The sequence below is a fragment of the Girardinichthys multiradiatus genome, chromosome 10 (genome assembly GCF_021462225.1).
Source record: "Girardinichthys multiradiatus isolate DD_20200921_A chromosome 10, DD_fGirMul_XY1, whole genome shotgun sequence".
In the NCBI taxonomy this organism is placed as follows: domain Eukaryota; kingdom Metazoa; phylum Chordata; class Actinopteri; order Cyprinodontiformes; family Goodeidae; genus Girardinichthys; species Girardinichthys multiradiatus.
The window spans coordinates 36371433-36392057 of record NC_061803.1 but is presented as its reverse complement, the minus strand read 5'-3'; the positions used below and the strand labels follow the sequence as shown (position 1 = coordinate 36392057).

Here is a 20625-nt window from a genome sequence, read left to right as displayed (position 1 = left end):
ACTGTACATGATTATTTGAAGGTTGACGTTTTTTGTATTAAAAACACTTTTCTTTTATTGGTCGGATGAAATATGCTAATTTTGTGAGATAGGAATTTTGGGTTTTCATGAGCTGTATGCCACAATCATCCGTATTAAGAGAATAAAAGACCTGAAATATTTCAGTTAGTGTGCAATGATTCTAAAATATATGAATGTTAAATTTTCATCATGACATTATGGAAAATAATGAACTTTATCACAATATGCTAATATTTTGAGAAGGACCTGTAGTATGGTGAAGTATGGTATGTTGTGGTGGTATGTGGTGTGGTATGTACAGTATTTATGGTGTGGTGTGGTATAGTATGGTACAGTATTTATGATATGGTGTGGCGTGGTATGGTATGGTGTTTATGGTATGGTATGGTGATGTGTGGTATTTATGGTATGGCGTGGTGTGGTGTGGTATGGTATTTATAGTATGGTGTTGTAGTAGGTGGTATGGTACAGTATTTATGGTGTGGTGGTATGTGGTGTGGTATGGTATAATTTGCTGTTATTTATAGTATGGTGTTGTGTGGTATGGTATGGTAAAATTTGGTGTTATGTACAGTATGGTGTTGTATTGTGTGGTGTGGTATGGTGTGATGTGATGTGATGTGGCGGCATGAGGTATGGTGTGGTATGGTATTTATAGTATGGTGTGGTATGGTGTTGTGTGTGGTATTTGGTTTGGTGTGGTGGGGTGGTATGTTGTGTGGTATGTGGTGTGGTGGTATGTTGTGTGGTATGTGGTATGGTATACCACCACACCATACCATATGGTATGGTGTGGTGTGTTGTGGGGGTATGTGGTATGGTATGGTGGGGTTTGGTATGGTATTTATAGTATGGTGTGATATGGTGTTGTGTGGTGGTATCTGGTTTGGTGTGGTGGGGTGGTATGTGGTGTGGTGGTATGTTGTGTGGTATGTGGTATGGTATGGTGTGGTTTGGTGTGGTATGGTATGGTATTTATGGTACGGTGTGGTATGGTATGGTGTGGTTTGGTGTGATATGGTATTTATGATACGGTGTGCTGTGGTGGTATATGGTATGGTGTGGTGTAGTGTAGTGTGGTATGGTATTTATAGAATGGTGTGGTGTGGTGGTATGTGGTGTACAGTATTTATGGTATGGTATTTATGGTATGGTATTGTGTGGTATTTATGGCATGGCATGGCATGGCGTGGCGTGGTATGGTGTGGTGGTATGTTATGGTATAATGTGGTATGGTATTTACGGCATGGTATGGTACGGTATAGTATGGCGTGGAATTTCTTGGTGTGGTTTGGGACATATGGTAACAGCTATCCTTTCTGACTGATGACTGAACTGTGGATAGTTTACTTAACTCATGTGATTTCTGCTTTCCAGGTAACAATGCAACATCAATTGTCAACTGTCTGCAGATATTGGGACAAAGCCTCGATGCTAGGTACTGTTTGTTTTTATACATTGGTAATATTTCTATGAATATATTCGAACAGTAAAGAAACCAATGAGCACAAAAGATAATCATAGGTAGTTTGAAAAGTTTCAAACTGTCAGGTCTCAGACACTTATAAATGTTTTCTGTTTTCCCATATTCAATACTTAGTGCAATATTCCAGTATTGTTTTTTATCCAACACTGACTAGCTTTAAATTAAACGTAGGTTAGAAGCTCAAAACCACACATCATCATGGCCCACTTCACCCGTAATGTGATGTAGGCAGCCAAGGCCTATTTTGCATACCAGGAGTGTGCCATTTGTTTATCTTACACAAAATGATTTACTATGATGAGCCTCAGAGTAAATGTAGTCAGAAAAACCAGTGCTTGGAACAATAACACTAAACATATTTTTCCCAGGACAGTAATGAAGACTGGGCTTGAGTCAGTGAAGACAGCTCTGCGGTCCTATTTTGATAGTGTGGCAGAAGATTTGGAGAAAACTCAGGAGAACCTAAAGCGCGGTCAGTTCACCCACTCCAGAGAGCAACCACGTGGTGTCACTCAGATCATCAACTACACCACGTTTGCCCTCTTGCCGGTGCTCTCCTCCCTGTTTGAGCACATCGGGCAGAACATGTTTGGAGAGGACCTTATGTGTGCGTAAAGACATGGGTTTGAGTTTATTTGTTCTCCAAACAGAATGTTCATATTTTCAACATTCTTGTCCCTCTTGCTCCAGTGGATGAAGTCCAGGTCTCCTGCTACAGAATACTGAATAGCCTCTACTTTCTGGGAACCAACAAAAGCATCTATGTTGAGAGGTACTGCATATCCAACACCTCCCAACTTTCCTTTATAATCAGATTGCATTTGGTGATACATGCCATCAATTATTTTCTGTTCCTGCCACCACACAAACATGTTGAAAGCAAAAATCACGTATTCAGCAAAAACATGGAAGCTAAGCTTTGCTTGCATGTTGCCTTTTTCTCTCTGTCATGGCTAGTAGTGCACTTTTCTTGACCATGCATAACTGTAATGCTTTCCAAGTAGTGTCATTTGCTGACAAGTAAAATAATGGAATGCCACTTACAGGGCTACTCTTTGGCACTTGTGATCTTCACTTTGCAGCCAAGCATCTATAAGATGACAGTTACTGTGGTGTAACATCAGTCTCTGAGCAAGTCAGTAGTTATACAACCCAATGTTGCATTTAAATGCTGTAACAGTGGGACTTTATGTAGGTCATAGGTATTCAGTTTGCTTTGGCTTCATTTAATTAATCAGAGAATGGCACCCAGTCTTAGATAGTAGGACTGATAATGACCCCCCCCCCCCCCCTGATGTGTGGTCCTGGTTCTGGCTGGCTGTGGCATATGTGATGTACCTCATCAACCTCTAGTTGAGGCAGAGAATTCACTGAGACACAAGGTCAGCAGTTTGTTCTAGTCAACCAAAGTTTGTAGTTACAACTGTTCTATAGTTCTCCCATCGTCTGCATTTAGCGTCTGCCATATGATATTACTTAACCATTTCCTCTTCTGTTTCCATGCACGCCAGACAGCGGCCAGCTTTAGGAAAGTGTTTAGCTGCCTTCTCAGCAGCCTTCCCTGTCGCCTTCCTGGAGCCACACTTGAACAAGTTTAACAGCTTCTCCATCTACAACAACAAAGCAAGCAAAGATAGAACAGGTACTTCGGTTTAGCACCAGTTTATTGTAATGGCAAACTTCAGTTGTCAGTCATTTCATTTTGAACCTGAACATCTTCTGGATAAAGTGCTTTTACAAACACAATGTCTTTCATAGAGCACAAAACCACCACATGATTTGGCTTATTGTGGACCTTTAGAAACTGGGCAGTAAAATTGTTACAGTAATGATGAAGTGTACTGGTACCTTTTTGTTGTAAAAATATCAACATAAGACAGAAACATATCCGAAGGTTTAATTATAATATATAGAATAAGACATCATTAAACGATCTAAGTCTTAACACTGTTTACAATGCGAAGTGGCTTAAGTTAATTACCTTTACATTCTGGATTATAATAAGGTGGCAGAACTGGGTGTTGTGAGAGACTAAGGGCTTGATCTTCAAAGATCCCAAAATGCTAATTTGCGTGTACTATAAATAAATTGCACGTGCAATGAGTGGGCGGATTGCCTGCGATTTTCAAAGATTATGCGTGCAAGGAATAGCAGGTGCAAAACAAGTGCAGACCGCCCTATTTAAATGAAGAAATTGCATGTGCTGTTGGCCGGAACAAGAGGAAAAGCAAACAGAACCTCTGCTGTGTTGCTAGAAATATGCAGGGATTGTTACGTTGCATCATTATAAATGATCCAGTTGCTGATTTTTTCCTTCTGTTCCATTCGGCCCTTGCTTTTCTGGCTTCTTACAGTTAGTTAACATTTGTTGAGCTCCTCACATCAGATTTGTCATCTGCTCCGACAAGATTATTTCTCTTTTCTTGCTCGATGTAACACGCAACAAATTAGCCAATCAATATTAACAATATAAAAGACAAATAAGTCTGTTAATTAATTTATCTCTCTTGATCTTTTAATTCTTTTCTGAGACTCACCGGGTTCTGTTCTTGCAAATAAGGGATTTTATCTGCCTTATAATGTCTTTAGACTTTCCTATTAATGATATTATCAACACCAAAGCACAGTGGGTCATGATCAGTTATGTGCGCATTTTGTTATGATCAGGTTTGTGTGCGTTCAGCAGATGATCACCGACAGCAATATTACGCTGGAATGATGTTGAATGAAGTGTTGCAAGACGTTTTACCATAGGAGAAATATCATGGCTTTTGTTTGTGATTGGCTCCAAATCAGAGTTTAGATAATGCTACATAGAATCTATTCTCTATTCTATCTCCATTCTTGTCTATAATTTACATTTTTATTTTTAACAACCCACATCTGTTGCCACATGTACAGAAGATTGTGTGTCATCTGTCATTTTATCTATGCCTCCTTCTGGCCAAAGTGACATCAAACATTTGTCCCATTTACTACCCGCATTTCAAATGTGCAAAATCCAAATGCAAAAATTGTGCCCGCAAACCATTTCAGGCTTTGAAAATCGCATTTCGGGTGGTAAGGGATGAGATTTGCATATCCTCCTCCCATGAATTTGTGCGTTTGGGTCATTATTGTATGTTGTCCATATTCATGAAGGCAGACACACTAAAAAGTTTGCGCCTGTAGTTCCGCTGATTTTGCACACGCAATCCAATTACCACCTCGTTTGTAGATCAGCTTTGCTGACGCAAATAGGTTTGCGTGTGGTTTTGTACACGCAAATCTTTACAACATCAGCCCCTAAAAGTATAACACAACACAACTTACATCACCTAACTTCACCCTTCTGTCAGTCAGGGGTGTTGCAGAAAAACCCAAAAGCTGATGCAGACGACGCTGCAGGCAGACAGATTGGGGACCCTTAGAAATCCACGTCAAAAACCCAATAAAATCAATATGGCAGGGGTAAACGAAATACGATTAAACTAAGAAAGGCAGAGAGTGCATTTTTTAGAAGGGGGTTAATAAGTTGCTGGGGGAACCTTTTATTTGTGGCACAAATTACCTTTATTTGGCAGTTCTGGTGAAAGAAGGGCCAGAAAGAGAAAGGAAAGACATGCAGTAAATGGCAAGGTTCAGGAGTACAACCCAGGAGAGCTACGTGGAGGACCATTGTACATGGAGAACCTGTTCTGGTGGAACTGGGAGCTAAAAAACAGGGCTACTTGAGAACATAACCAGAGTTTAATAGCAAGAATATCACCTTTTTAATGGTATCCCAGAAATTCCAGAGCCTACACCGCAAAATCAAACAAGAGTAAAAACCCGGACTCATAGCTTGGCCCAATCTGGAATATAAAATGAACATTGTTTTTCTGTATTAGCTTTATGCAGCACTTATTGTAAAGGGGTTCTGAGACTTTCTGCTTTCTACTTTTCTGCTCTCAGCTTTGGGTCTGCCAGGGCCAGTTGGGGAGGTGTGTCCTTTGGTTCCAAACCTGGAAAAGTCTCTGGAAGAGATCATGGAGCTGGCAGAGTCTGGCATGAAGTATACTCAGATGCCTCATGTGATGGAGGTGAAACACTCATTTTTCAACTTTACTCATCATCAGGTAGATAATCTTTTTCAGGGTTGAACCATGTTTCCATTTCTGGTTGTAACCCTGCCTTCAAACCCTAAGCCAGGAGTGCCCAAGTCTAGTCCTTGAGGGCTACTATACTGCAACTTTCAGAGGCATCCCTTCTCCAACATACCTGAATATAATGAATGGCTCATTAGCAGGCGCCTACAAAGCTGAATAACTGCTGTGAGAAAATTCACATTTGATTAAGGTGTGTTAGAGAAGGGATTCATGTGAATGTTGTAGGATAGTCACTCTCGAGGACTGGACCAGGCCACCCTTCCCTATTTCCATTTGTCAAGCACTTCAAGGCACGATTAAGGTGCTTTTTTCCAGTTGCGTAGTCTTCTGTGACAGGACCGCTGCAGCGAGGGGGGTAGAAGTCAACAACGTATGGTTTGTGCAACCAATCTGGAATTAATAGTGTAAAGTCTTAGAAATAATTTCCAAAGAGAAGATCAAGAAGGTGAGAGATGCAATTTAAGTTTGAAGCATTTCCTCGGACAATAAATGAATCACAGCACTGTGTTTGTCTCCCTTTATTGTTTTAAGAAAAATGCTACAGGTACACTTCCGAAACAGATTTTAAACTTAGCTCTCAGTTCATACATCTCCTGTCGTCCCGCAATGCACACTGTGTCTCCCTAGCAATGCATAAACAATAATTCCAGAGAAACTTTGGGGAGAACATATTCCAAAGCAAAAAATCCATATGCCCTCATCTCAGATGCTAGCAGAGATTATGGGAACAATGTACAGCCAGAGGGAAACATTGATAATGCCATGGCTTTGAACGTCTATGTAAACATCTATAAAATATTGACTTTTTGCTGACTGCATTCTGTTGTTCATGTTCAATCTGTTGTGTTTTGTATTGAACCTGTGAATAAACAAAAAAAAAAGAAACATTTAATATTTATTTTATTTTTATTTATTTATTTGTCCCCATCTTGTACAATATCTTCTCACAAAGTGCAATAGAGGAACATGTGAGACCTATTAGAGTCATAACTGGACTTTTCAAGGAAAACACTGGTCAGGTGTAAAGTAAGCTGCAGAAACTCCTTGTTTCTTCTTTATTTTGAACACCTTACAGAATGTGTTAGCTTTAAGTCTTTCTCACTCAGTAACAATGTGCTGGTGTGCTCCTGACTGTTGAAGTGAGAGTATAAACACCATGGTGAGCTGTCAGAGACCTTCCTAAAAACAGTTGTAGCAACCTACTACAACCTGCTACTGGAAGTCATTTTAAAGAGGCCTGAAAGGCAACCACTACCACTGTTAATATGAAAGTGCATGATTGCACGATCAGGACAAAATTTCACAAGTATAACTTTTATGGGATGATGTGCAACAAGGAACCCTTTGCTCTGTAAGATAAAGAGCAAAGTGAAGTTTGCTAGAGAGAATGTAGACCAGGACTTCTGGAATAATGTTCTTGAGAAAGATGATTCTTAAACCGAATTAGTTGGACACCAGAACAATGGACATTTGACAGAAACCAAATACAGCAGTCCAGTAAAGGGACATCATACCATCTGTGAACAAATGTAGAAGCACTGACTTGGAAGCATCATGTTTTGGTGATGTTTTTAAGCAGCAGGACCTGGCCAGCTAAGCATTATAGAGTCCTCCACAAATTATACTGGTATCAGACAGTGTTTGGGGAAAATATAAGACCATCTGTGAAAAAAAGCTGAAACTAAATGTGACCCTGCAATATGAGAGTGGCCTAAAAAATGCCAGCAAATATACCAAGGACTGGCTGAGAAAATAAGAAAAAGTCCTGGAATAGTTTATTTAAAGAGCAAGTTCCAAACCTGTCAGCCTGTGCTGGTTGCATGTTATGTGTTGCGTTAGTTATCGTGAGATTGTCAATGCGAAGCTTAATAAAGCATCAGTATGTGTTTGTCCTTTTTGTGTAGGTAATGTTGCCCATGTTGTGCAGCTATATGTCTCACTGGTGGGAGCATGGACCAGAAAGCAATCCTGACAAAGCCGACGACTGCTGTACATCTGTTACCTCGGAGCACATGAACACTCTGTTGGGAAACATCCTGAAAATCATCTACAATAACCTGGGAATTGATGAGGGGGCCTGGATGAAAAGACTGGCTGGTACACCATCACAAGCCATGTGTGAAACAGAGACAACATATCTTTGAATAGTTTATAGACATTTTTTACTCTCCAGTTAAATCAGTCACTTTCTGTTAGCTTAGGACAAGTATAACAACCTTTAACTCAGTTCTGACTAATTTACAGATATTAGATGTTTTTATGGTCACCTTCCTATTATTTTATGCTTCACTGAACCAAATGTCCTTCTCTATCCCTGTCGTCAAGTCTTCTCCCAGCCGATCATCAGCAAAGCTAAAGCCCAACTGTTACAGACACACTTTCTGCCTCTGATGGATAAGCTAAAGAAGGTAAGTCTCTGTTCTATTTAGTTCCACTGTGCTCTGGTGAAATGTGTTACAAAGGCCATTTATTGTCATGTGTTAAGGTAGGACACAAATGCAGAGCTTGGTGGAGTAAATGAGAAGGATTTAATAGCAAACACTTTCACAGGTACATGAACACAGGCAGGTGAGTGACACGAGCAGTATGATAACAGGAGCATAGGAACAGAGGACATGGAATGGAATCAGACAGCAAACAAGGGGGCAAGCAGGGTTATTTCCAGGTAGATATCAGGGGGAACTGGTGGCAAACAATCCAACACAAAGTTTAAATACAGAGGGAAGAGGAGTATAGACCGATAAACTGAGGATAATAATCAGGGAGAGAATTAGGTGCAGCTGTTATAAGGGAGCTGGAGGTGTAAGGATTATGATTATTGATTTATAAGATTTATAAAAATTATAATTAAAATCATAATTTAGAAGAAATAAATTCTAACCAAAAATCATTCCTTATGAATAAAGATCAGAAACTCTGGTGGTGTGATTATTGGGCTCACAGCAGTTAATAATTACAGTTAGTTCATTATTATTATTAATAATTAATAATTATTAATTATTATCCTGCCATGATGACCCCAACTCCGTGGTGGATGCATCAGTATACACCACCTCTCTCTGAGATGGTAGAGAGCCCAGTGGAACCCCCACCATTATAAATCCTACATCTCACCACTGCACCAATCATGCAAGGCCCCGAGGGGAAACCTGCAACCTCCTGTGTCAGGTGAGGGGCACAGAGACAGCAACCCCAGAGGAACCACCGGAGAGGCAGCTGTCAGCTTGCCCAACATGTTGCTCCGGACGCCTCAAGGTCAATGTAAGGCAAATAAATGCAAGCCTGAACGTGGCTGCAATAAAACAATAAGGCAAGCCAAACACGGCAGCACAGTAAAAAACAAAACAAAGCAATCTCAAACAGGGCTGCAAACCATCAATAAAGCTAAAGCCAAACACAGCTCCACAGCCAACAAAACGAACCTGACCAAAGGTTAACGGGCTGGAACGGGAAAACAAGAATAACCCGCTGTGTCTAGCGAACGAGTCACCACAGAGTCAGTGAATGGAGAAAAGAACGTCTTACCAGTCGAAGAACACACTGCAGCCCCAGGGAGGGCAACTAACTGGGAGCATAGGCATAGGAACCTGGACGGACGCGAGACCTCTGAATGAGGTAAAACTGTCTGTAAGAAATGTTGTCATGAATATGGCTGGTTTATAATGTCTTCTTCTTAGTTTATATTTATTTTTAGAAACCAAATCTGTTGAGTTAAATCATCTTAATCCTGGGATGGGCACCCGTCCATTATTGAACTGCTAACTTTGTCAGTGTTCCCAAGTAACGTCAATACCATCCAAAAATGTTTTCTCATCTTATTTTAGCAAAATGCCACCTCCAAAGAAAAGACTTAAAGATAGGGATGAACTAGAACTACACCTGTGTTCCTGGCTGGCCTCAAAACCAAAGTTAAATGAATGAGAGCACACCTCATTTCCACTGGTTTCTGAATAAGGGTGTGGCTAAAATTACATATAAACAATCCTGTTTATTTCTGAATTTTAGTATGTGAACGCTAAAACACTAAATACTGAATGTGAGTAGAGCACCTTTATATGCTGCTTTAATTAAGACAATTAGAATTATGTTCATTAGAATGTTAGAGAGAACAGGGCAATCAGCCAGATGTCAATAAAGTGGCAAAGATCCGACTGCTTAGGCTACACAATTATGTAACTTACTTAATGAAATTCAGTGCATTTCAATTACAAAAAGGGAAATTAAATGTTGTAGCTTAAGGAAAGACTTTTTGAAATGGAAATTGCGTGGCAGAGTGAGGAGTGTCACACATGTAACGATAAGGCAACAAACATCCCAATAAGTATTGATTAGTACAAGTTCAATAAAAATGGGATTAATTAACTGTTTATAGCCTCCATCTTATTTAATGGGAAAATCACAGCTCAAATTCGGAAGCAATGAAAAGCAATGAATAGAAAAGATAAGATCCGGCTTGTGGAGAAAACGTTTGTCTGCTGGAAATTAACTTCTGCTTCAACATATCTTCCTGTTTTTATTTTACACCTTGGATTATTAATAATATATTTCATAGACTGTATATTTATATAACATGTCAGAGTGGCAGGAAGAACCCTATCACTTTGGTTCTGTGTAAAGTTACAATAGCCCGTTACTGTGTTATGTAGAAAGCTGCAGTTGTGCTGATGGATGAAGAGCACAGCAGGGCTGAAGGGAGAGGTGAAATGTCTGAGACGGAGCTGCTCATCATGGACCAGTTCACCATACTGGTTAGAGACCTGTATGCCTTCTACCCCCTGCTCATACGATTTGTGGACTACAACAGGTACAGTGTTGTTGTGTCATATTGTAAAAGCATGTGTACTTGCATCAAATTTGGGTTTGTTTCACCAACTGATCTATGTCCAGATTGGAGTAACTACTATTTTAAACTTAAATAGTAGCTAAAAATAGAGGATTTGTCAATGCCTCTGACTAATAGGACACTGCATATTTGCAAAAACAACAATGTCACTGAGCTGCCTGATGTATGCATCTATATTACAGAGGAAGATGGCTTAAAGAGTCCAGCCCAGAGGCAGAGGAGCTGTTCAGAATGGTGGCGGAAGTTTTCATATTTTGGGCCAAGTCTCATGTAAGAACATTTCTTAGAAAGCTTGAAAGAACACAGAACATTACTGGTTATTATTTCACATTTTGGATCATGTTCCCAAAGCAGATTCAGTAAAATTTACAATTTACACATTTAAGTTTACAGCTTAGTTTTAGCTATAGTTTATTAATATATATAATATATATATATATAATGAGCCTGGTCAGGTCTGTATTAACTCAACAGTAGGACAATCAGAGGACTCAGCCTTTATTATTAGGCTGTCTAAAAGGAGGTGGTGGTTCAGTCCGGTACATTTATTTTGTCGTCTGTCTGTAGAACTTCAAGAGAGAAGAGCAGAATTTTGTGGTCCAGAATGAAATCAACAACATGTCATTTCTTATCTCTGACACCAAGTGCAAGATGTCAAAGGTATGACTGGCAAAAGGGTTTTACCAAAAACTATGTAATAATCTGTGTCAATAAATACCATTTTATCAAGATAATATATAGATATATACAGTACAGACCAAAGGTTTGGACACACCTTCTCATTCAAAAGGTTGTCTTTATTTTCATGACTATGAATAATGTAGCTTCACACTGAAGGCATCAAAACTATGAATTAACACATGTGGAATTATATACTGAACAAAAAAGTGTGAAACAACTGAAAATATGTCTTATATTCTAGGTTCTTCAAAGTAGCCACCTTTTGCTTTGATTACTGCTCCACACACTCTTGGCATTCTGTTGATGAGCTTCAAGAGGTAGTCATGTGAAATGGTTTTCACTTCACAGGTGTGCCCTGTCAGGTTTAATAAGTGGGATTTCAAGCCTTATAAATGGGGTTGGGACCGTCAGTTGTGTTGTGCAGGAGGTGGATACAGTACACAGCTGATAGTCCTACTGAATAGACAGTTAGAATTTGTATTATGGCAAGAAAAAAGCAGCTAAGTAAAGAAAAACGAGTGGCCATCATTACTTTAAGAAATGAAGGTCAGTCAGTCCGAACAATTGGGAAAACTTTGAAAGTGTCCCCAAGTGCAGTCGCAAAAACCATCAAGCGCTACAAAGAAACTGGCTCACATGAGGACCGCCCCAGGAAAGGAAGACCAAGAGTCACCTCTCCTACGGATAATAAGTTCTTCCGAGTCACCAGCCTCAGAAGTCGCAGGTTAACAGCAGCTCAGATTAGAGAACAGGTCAATGCCACACAGAGTTCTAGCAGCAGACACATCTCTAGAACAACTGTTAAGAGGAGACTGTGTGAATCAGGCCTGTTGGGGATTTATTCAAAATTGAAGGCATACTGAACCAGCATGGCTACCACAGCATCTTGCAGCAGCATGATATTCCATCCGGTTAGCGTTTAGTTGGACCATCATTTATTTTTCAACAGGACAAAGACCCCAAACACACCTCCAGGCTATGTAAGGGCTACATCACCGGACCTGAACCCAATCGAGATGGTTTGGGGTGAGCAGGACCGCAGAGTGAAGGCAAAAGGGCCAACAAGTGCTAAGCATCTCTGGAAACTCCTTCAAGACTGTTGGAAAACCATTTCAGGTGACTACCTCTTGAAGCTCATCAACAGAATGCCAAGAGTGTGCGGAGCAGTAATCAAAGCAAAAGGTGGCTACTTTGAAGAACATAGAATATGAGACAAATTTTCAGTTGTTTCACACTTTTTTGTTCAGTATATAATGCCACGTGTTAATTCATAGTTTTGATGCCTTCAGTGTGAAGCTACAATATTCATGGTCATAAAAATAAAGACAACTCTTTGAATGAGATGGTGTGTCCAAACCTTTGGTCTGTACTGTATATATATATACATGATAAAATTAACATGTTGTTTCCTTTTCTTCTGATTGTGCCCCAGGGTATTGTTTCAGACCAGGAGAGGAAAAAGATGAAGAGGAAGGGAGATCGATACTCTACACAGACGAGCTTGATTGTGGCCACTCTGAAGCGCCTGCTGCCTGTAGGTCTGAACATCTGTGCTCCAGGAGAACAAGAACTCATTGCCCTGGCGAAGAACCGCTTCACACAGGTAGACCTACACTAAAGTAGAACAGATACACTTAGTTTGAATAGTTTACAACAAGGTCGCCAACCTGAAACTAAGGGCTGCTTCAGCTATGTCAGTCAGTCATTTTCTACCGCTTCTTCCATAGTGGGTCACAGGGAAGCTGGTGCCTATCTCCAGGAGTCTATGGGCGAGAGGCAGGGTACACCCAGGACAGGTTGCCAGTCCATCACAGGCTTCAGCTATGTAGTATTTCTAAATTTACAGGTGTGAACAAAGTCTGATCACGTGTTAGATTCCTCACAATAAATCTAAACCATTTACCTGAATAGACCAGATATTTTTACCTACTGCATTATTGTGTTAATCTAACTTAACAAATAAAACTCAAACAATACCTCTGGAACATTTCTGAAGATAATGTAAAATCGGTTGCAGTTTCACACAATCAGTTATGAAATAGCCCCAAAAAATTAAAGAAAAAAGTCAAATTCACATTTTTAAAGAATATATTCACATCAGTCGCTAAGGCTTTGGCACTTTTACAAATCTTTAAATTAAAACAATAGAAAAAGCTATTTTTGATCACTTTTTGAGAGCATTGCCATGGTGTGTAACCACCACTGTAATCTGGAGTATAATTTGATACTGCAACTGTTAGTGAGTCATGTAGATATGCATCAGTAAGGTGTGTTTTGTTCATATTGAGGTTCATGTCAGAAAAGGCCTATTTAGGGAGGTAGGTTGTTCCAAAAGGGAAGGTAACCTTCAGAGCTGCTCTACAGGTCCTTCTCAAAATATTAGCATATTGTGATAAAGTTCATTATTTTTCATAATGTCATGATGAAAATTTAACATTCATATATTTTAGATTCATTGCACACAACTGAAATATTTCAGGTCTTTTATTGTCTTAATACGGATGATTGTGGCATACAGCTCATGAAAACCCAAAATTCCTATCTCACAAAATTAGCATATCATTAAAAGGGTCTCTAAACGAGCTATGAACCTAATCATCTGAATCAACGAGTTAACTCTAAACACCTGCAAAAGATTCCTGAGGCCTTTAAAATTCCCAGCCTGGTTCATCACTCAAAACCCCAATCATGGTAAGACTGCCGACATGACTGCTGTCCAGAAGGTCACTATTGACACCCTCAAGCAAGAGGGTAAGACACAGAAAGAAATTTCCGAACGAATAGGCTGTTCTCAGAGTGCTGTATCAAGGCACCTCAGTGGGAAGTCTGTGGGAAGGAAAAAGTGTGGCAGAAAACGCTGCACAACGAGAAGAGGTGACCGGACCCTGAGGAAGATTCTGGAGAAGGGTCGATTCCAGACCTTGGGGGACCTGTGGAAGCAGTGGACTGAGTCTGGAGTAGAAACATCCAGAGCCACCGTGTACAGGCGTGTGCAGGAAATGGGCTACAGGTGCCGCATTCCCCAGGTCAAGCCACTTTTGAACCAGAAACAGCAGCAGAAGCGCCTGACCTGGGCTACAGAGAAGCAGCACTGGACTGTTGCTCAGTGGTCCAAAGTACTTTTTTTGGATGAAAGCAAATTCTGCATGTCATTCAGAAATCAAGGTGCCAGAGTCTGGAGGAAGACTGGGGAGAAGGAAATGCCAAAATGCCAGAAGTCCAGTGTCAAGTACCCACAGTCAGTGATGGTCTGGGGTGCCGTGTCAGCTGCTGGTGTTGGTCCACTGTGTTTTATCAAGGGCAGGGTCAATGCAGCTAGCTATCAGGAGATTTTGGAGCACTTCATGCTTCCATTTGCTGAAAAGCTTTATGGAGATGAAGATTTAATTTTTCAGCACGACCTGGCACCTGCTCACAGTGCCAAAACCACTGGTAAATGGTTTACTGACCATGGTATCACTGTGCTCAATTGGCCTGCCAACTCTCCTGACCTGAACCCCATAGAGAATCTGTGGGATATTGTGAAGAGAACGTTGAGAGACTCAAGACCCAACACTCTGGATGAGCTAAAGGCCGCTATCGAAGCATCCTGGGCCTCCATAAGACCTCAGCAGTGCCACAGGCTGATTGCCTCCATGCCACGCCGCATTGAAGCAGTCATTTCTGCAAAAGGATTCGCGACCAAGTATTGAGTGCATAACTGTACATGATTATTTGAAGGTTGACGTTTTTTGTATTAAAAACACTTTTCTTTTATTGGTCGGATGAAATATGCTAATTTTGTGAGATAGGAATTTTGGGTTTTCATGAGCTGTATGCCAAAATCATCCGTATTAAGACAATAAAAGACCTGAAATATTTCAGTTAGTGTGCAATGAATCTAAAATATATGAATGTTACATTTTCATCATGACATTATGGAAAATAATGAACTTTATCACAATATGCTAATATTTTGAGAAGGACCTGTACATACACATTGGCACTTTACCTCTCTAACCGCGCCAAAGGATTGGTGCACCCTGATGGACTGTGAGATGGAGATCTCCACCTGTTCACCGTCCAAGTGGAGTTTGCAATTAGATGCTACGTAATGCATGGAATGTCCATTTGCATTTGAAATTAATGATACACAGAGCTGAAGCTAACCAAAGACCCAGAAGCTGTTCTTTAATTCTTGCCCCGGCCTTTTTAGAACTTGGGATTACTTTTCAGCTCCAGATACTGAAACATTTTCATCCAGCACTGACTGCATGGATTTTACCACATTGTGACAAAAATATCTGCATACCATAACCACCTATTAAAGCACTGCCTTCAGTGGGAAACCTCACATTATTAGACATGGACACTTTGCGCACATTTGCGCTGGTGGATAATGCAGTGGTAATGTGGAAATGTTGGGAAGCCTAGGTCATGTTGCTTTGTGCATTGAGCCTAAATGTGGTTCTCCTTCAAGTATCTCCTAACCAAGGTGAGGTTGTTAGCTCTCCTGTTGTCTTCAAGGTCTGTAGTGTCAGTAGCATTCACCTTTTGTGGCAAAATGATAAAACACTGTTCTTCTAACAGAATGGTCAGCTGTACTGCTGTTGTCCACTGAATCATTGGATGTCATGTTAACCTGCACTGAACCTGATCCTGGTTCACTGACACTCCTCTAGCGAACTGACTCCTAGTCATTAGACATCAATACCATTGTTTTGACTTTGGAGACAGTTTGCAAACACAATAACTGTCCCTTTCAAGACATTTTCCCCTGACTTTTGTTTGCTGCCTGAAATAAGGGTTATGTTGCTTTTTGTGACTTTTTCACCAGCCTTGTGAAAAACACTGAGCTGTATTTAACTCACAGACTTGTACACTCCGTACACTCCTATGTGGGTAGTTAGCATGGAAGCAATAGTGACTGAAATGTCTCTTCATATTGTGTTGCTTCTCCTTCAATACAGTCGCCGCAACTTTAAGAAAAACACACTTCTCCCCTTTCATAAGTCTTCCTCATTAGGCTTCCTTTCACATTTATAACATTTTGCTTCTATATTTTAAGGGATCCGTAACACTGTTAGATTCCTGTTGTTTCTGCCCCTGCTAGCTTGTCCCACAGGTTGTGAATGAGGGTAATTTTGAATGACCTTTGAACCCAGATAAAATGGGGTTTAACCTATAATGGGGTATCAGTAGTATGTCAGCTAAATTCCTATTAGCCAATCTGGATATTAAGAACAGAGCGATACCCAGACGATGATGCCAGACCTGCTTTTTTACTAGTTTTCTGTTCCCAATACTAACCAGACAAAGGTAACAAGTACTTTACCTGGACACAGGGTCCGCCTGCAAATTATTCTGAGGCCAGTTTCTATTCTTCACAGACAGAAAGTAGTACACCATTGTTTGTGGGCGACTCGTTGGGTCTCTGAGGCCAACCTGGTGCCCCTGAGCTCACTGTTAGCTACCTCTGCTGGAAAACATGTTGCATCACGGTTAAAAAAATAAATGAGGCAACACAGAAATTTGTTTTTTTAAACCAGCTGTTAATAAATGTGCATTTATCAACAGAAAGACACGGAGGATGAAGTTCGAGAGATCATTAGGAACAATCTCCATTTACAAGGGAAGGTAAAAATGATTTTCTTCTATGATTGTAACACATTATGTCTTTAGATTGCAAAACAATCTATTTTTTCTATTAAAAGTAATAATTTGTCTCATCCTATTTCTTACCAAGTATGTACATATGTATTTTACAATGGGCAGCTAGAGGATCCAGCTATTCGCTGGCAGATGGCTTTGTACAGAGACCTTCCTAACCACTATGAGGATACATCTGACCCAGAAAAGACTGTGAAAAGAGTCCTGGACATTGGTCATGTTCTATTCCACCTAGATCAGGTCTTAATAAGATATTATATGATTCTCTATACATTGTGTACACAATTATTATTGTGATTGGTCAGTTCCCATCATTGTTTTATGCTGATTAGGCCTTGTTCTGTTTCAGGTGGAGCATCCTCAGCGCAGCAAGAAAGCTGTATGGCACAAACTGTTGTCAAAACAAAGGAAGCGAGCTGTGGTTGCTTGTTTTAGGATGGCACCCCTCTATAACCTGCCTAGGTAAGATCTGCACAATCACACTCAGGGCAAAAATAAAGGACAATCTCTTCCTGGATGGGACTCTGATCAAGCAGGGCAGTGAACAAATTATCTGGAGTTTTTTAGTTTGTAGAAAACACAGTTATGTAGAAAGCTGCCTGCTGATTGGAAAACAGGCAAACTATTTGTGAGAGATATAGGAGTAGTATAGTAGATATTTTGGAGGATTATTTCAAATAAGAATTCTTTGAATAAAACAGTTTTTCTCTTTTTTACACCAGGCACCGAGCTGTTAACTTGTTCTTGCAAGGCTATGAAAAGTCCTGGATCGAGGCAGAGGAGCATTATTTTGAAGACAAACTTATCGAGGACCTTGCTGTAAGATTATGTTCCGCCAAGGTTATAGAAGTAAAAATCATGGAAGTAAAATAAGTCATACTTTGAATTTTGAGCTGTAAATCTGAACCAGTTAACTTGGCTGTTTGTCCTGTTTGTGTAAAATGGGATTCTTGCAGAAAACAGGTGAAAGAGATTCATCTGAAGAAGAGGAGGGTATAAAACATATTGATCCACTCCATCAACTTATTCAGCTCTTTAGCAGAACCGCCCTCACTGAGAAATGGTGGGTTTATGTCAAATGTTAGAGTTGTCTCAAAAAATCCTGTTGTCACCATGTTCCACCATCAGTATGTTCAGTGACATTGTGCTATTTAGGATGCTTTTATTTTCTGTTGCAGTAAGCTGGATGAAGATAACCTTTACATGGCTTATGCTGACATCATGGCTAAGGTACCAGCAGTTGTAATCCTCAGTCTACACTTGGTTTTAGTTCTCTTATGAGAACATTTATTTATTTTAATAATTTACCAATAACTGTGTCCCTCAGAGCTGTCACGATGAAGAGGATGAAGAAGGAGAAGTAAAAAGTTTTGAAGTAGGTGACTCACTGATCGTATCTTTCACTTCTCTTGGATAATCTGGGAACATTAGGATATCCTAGTGCCTACCAGATAAGTGTCATGCTTTAATGAAATAGGAGAAGGAGATGGAGAAGCAGAAGCTGCTGTATCAGCAGGCCCGACTGCATGACCGTGGAGCTGCAGAGATGGTTCTTCAAACAATCAGCGCCAGCAAAGGTAAGCCTTCCATTTATGTTCTCCAAATAAATAAATCTACAAATTAACTTGATTAGTAGATATGATTTTAGAATCTGTCGTGTTTTGTTTTTTGGGAGTAGGACCATAATTGACTGTGTGACAAACACAGAGACTTCATTTGTACAAAGACTTATGGACATATTTCTTGTGTGGGATTTAGGTGTTATGGGCCCTATGGTTGCATCCACTCTAAAGCTGGGCATAGCGATCCTCAATGGAGGAAACTCAACTGTACAGCAGGTAACTACTAATATGTAGCTTTGAAAACATAAACTGACTCATAGGTATGTGTATGTATTAGAAATGATCCAACTACTTGTTAAATGTATGGCTCATAGCTATATGACATGTGCTTAATGTTATGAAATGTTTAGATATGTCAGAAAGATGCGAAAGATACATAATGTGCAATTGTGCCAAATTTGGGAATGGTACCAACAAAGCAATGGTACCAACAAAGCAAACCCAAGTACCACCAGTCAGCTTAAATGATTAAAAAGGGAAACTCACACCTATAAGAGCCAGAAATAAGAGGGACATAAATTGAAAATGCTGTCTTACTTGTGTGCTGTGATATCTACCTCTGTTCAAAACATAACCTCAGGAAGCTGTGTGTAAAACTAAATCATTAACATTACAACAGAAAGATATTTGAAATAGGTTTTTATGTTTGTACATTGAGGTCCTTTCTATCACAGTCCATCCTCTATCTCTGTTTGAATTGTGTGAGATCTTACAGAGCTTTTCTTCAACAGAAAATGTTGGATTATCTAAAGGACAAGAAGGATGTGGGCTTCTTTCAAAGTCTCGCTGGTCTAATGCAGTCATGCAGGTAAGTGTAAAACTACCTTCTAATAAAACACTAACAGTAATGTACAGGTCCTTCTCAAAATATTAGCATATTGTGATAAAGTTCATTATTTTCCATAATGTCATGATGAAAATTTAACATTCATATATTTTAGATTCATTGCACACTAACTGAAATATTTCAGGTCTTTTATTGTCTTAATATGGATGATTTTGACATACAGCTCATGAAAACCCAAAATTCCTGTCTCACAAAATTAGCATATTTCATCCGACCAATAAAAGAAAAGTGTTTTTAATACAAAAAACGTCAACCTTCAAATAATCATGTACAGTTATGCACTCAATACTTGGTCGGGAATCCTTTTGCAGAAATGACTGCTTCAATGCGGCGTGGCATGGAGGCAATCAGCCTGTGGCACTGCTGAGGTTTTATGGAGGCCCAGGATGCTTTGATAGCGGCCTTTAGCTCATCCAGAGTGTTGGGTCTTGAGTCTCTCAACGTTCTCTTCACAATATCCCACAGATTCTCTAAGGGGTTCAGGTCAGGAGAGTTGGCAGGACAATTGAGCACAGTGATACCATGGTCAGTAAACCATTTACCAGTGGTTTTGGCACTGTGAGCAGGTGCCAGGTGATGCTGAAAAATGAAATCTTCATTTCCATAAAGCTTTTCAGCCGATGGAAGCATGAAGAGCTCCAAAATCTCCTGATAGCTAGCTGCATTGACCCTGCCCTTGATAAAACACAGTGGACCAACACCAGCAGCTGACATGGCACCCCAGACCATCACTGACTGTGGGTACTTGACACTGGACTTCTGGCATTTTGGCATTTCCTTCTCCCCAGTCTTCCTCCAGACTCTGGCACCTTGATTTCCGAATGACATGCAGAATTTGCTTTCATCCGAAAAAAGTACTTTGGACCACTGAGCAACAGTCCAGTGCTGCTTCTCTGTAGCCCAGGTCAGGCGCTTCTGCCGCTGTTTCTGGTTCAAAAGTGGCTTGACCTGGGGAATGCGGCACCTGTAGCCCATTTCCTGCACACGCCTGTGCACGGTGGCTCTGGATGTTTCTACTCCAGACTCAGTCCACTGCTTCCGCAGGTCCCCCAAGGTCTGGAATCGACCCTTCTCCAGAATCTTCCTCAGGGTCCGGTCACCTCTTCTCGTTGTGCAGCGTTTTCTGCCACACTTTTTCCTTCCCACAGACTTCCCACTGAGGTGCCTTGATACAGCACTCTGGGAACAGCCTATCCGTTCAGAAATTTCTTTCTGTGTCTTACCCTCTTGTTTGAGGGTGTCAATAGTGGCCTTCTGGACAGCAGTCAGGTCGGCAGTCTTACCCATGATTGGGGTATTGAGTGATGAACCAGGCTGGGAGTTTTAAAGGCCTCAGGAATCTTTTGCAG

The 20625-nt window shown here is 40.4% G+C and overlaps 1 protein-coding gene across 1 annotated transcript in view; it reads left to right on the top strand.

Moving 5' to 3' along the window:
* The window catches only part of ryr2a (ryanodine receptor 2a (cardiac)), a 301990-nt gene that overhangs the window by 232827 nt on the left and 48538 nt on the right, over nucleotides 1-20625 (top strand). The window contains exons 67-87 of the mRNA XM_047377164.1: nucleotides 1399-1459; nucleotides 1876-2114; nucleotides 2198-2279; nucleotides 3019-3149; nucleotides 5441-5568; nucleotides 7539-7731; nucleotides 7960-8042; nucleotides 10281-10438; nucleotides 10660-10747; nucleotides 11045-11137; nucleotides 12591-12761; nucleotides 16715-16774; nucleotides 16913-17047; nucleotides 17157-17269; nucleotides 17530-17626; nucleotides 17764-17870; nucleotides 17986-18037; nucleotides 18135-18182; nucleotides 18285-18384; nucleotides 18566-18645; nucleotides 19161-19237. Of these exons, the coding sequence (XP_047233120.1) occupies nucleotides 1399-1459; nucleotides 1876-2114; nucleotides 2198-2279; nucleotides 3019-3149; nucleotides 5441-5568; nucleotides 7539-7731; nucleotides 7960-8042; nucleotides 10281-10438; nucleotides 10660-10747; nucleotides 11045-11137; nucleotides 12591-12761; nucleotides 16715-16774; nucleotides 16913-17047; nucleotides 17157-17269; nucleotides 17530-17626; nucleotides 17764-17870; nucleotides 17986-18037; nucleotides 18135-18182; nucleotides 18285-18384; nucleotides 18566-18645; nucleotides 19161-19237 (2296 nt within the window). The remainder of the gene's footprint in view (nucleotides 1-1398; nucleotides 1460-1875; nucleotides 2115-2197; nucleotides 2280-3018; nucleotides 3150-5440; nucleotides 5569-7538; nucleotides 7732-7959; nucleotides 8043-10280; nucleotides 10439-10659; nucleotides 10748-11044; nucleotides 11138-12590; nucleotides 12762-16714; nucleotides 16775-16912; nucleotides 17048-17156; nucleotides 17270-17529; nucleotides 17627-17763; nucleotides 17871-17985; nucleotides 18038-18134; nucleotides 18183-18284; nucleotides 18385-18565; nucleotides 18646-19160; nucleotides 19238-20625) is intronic.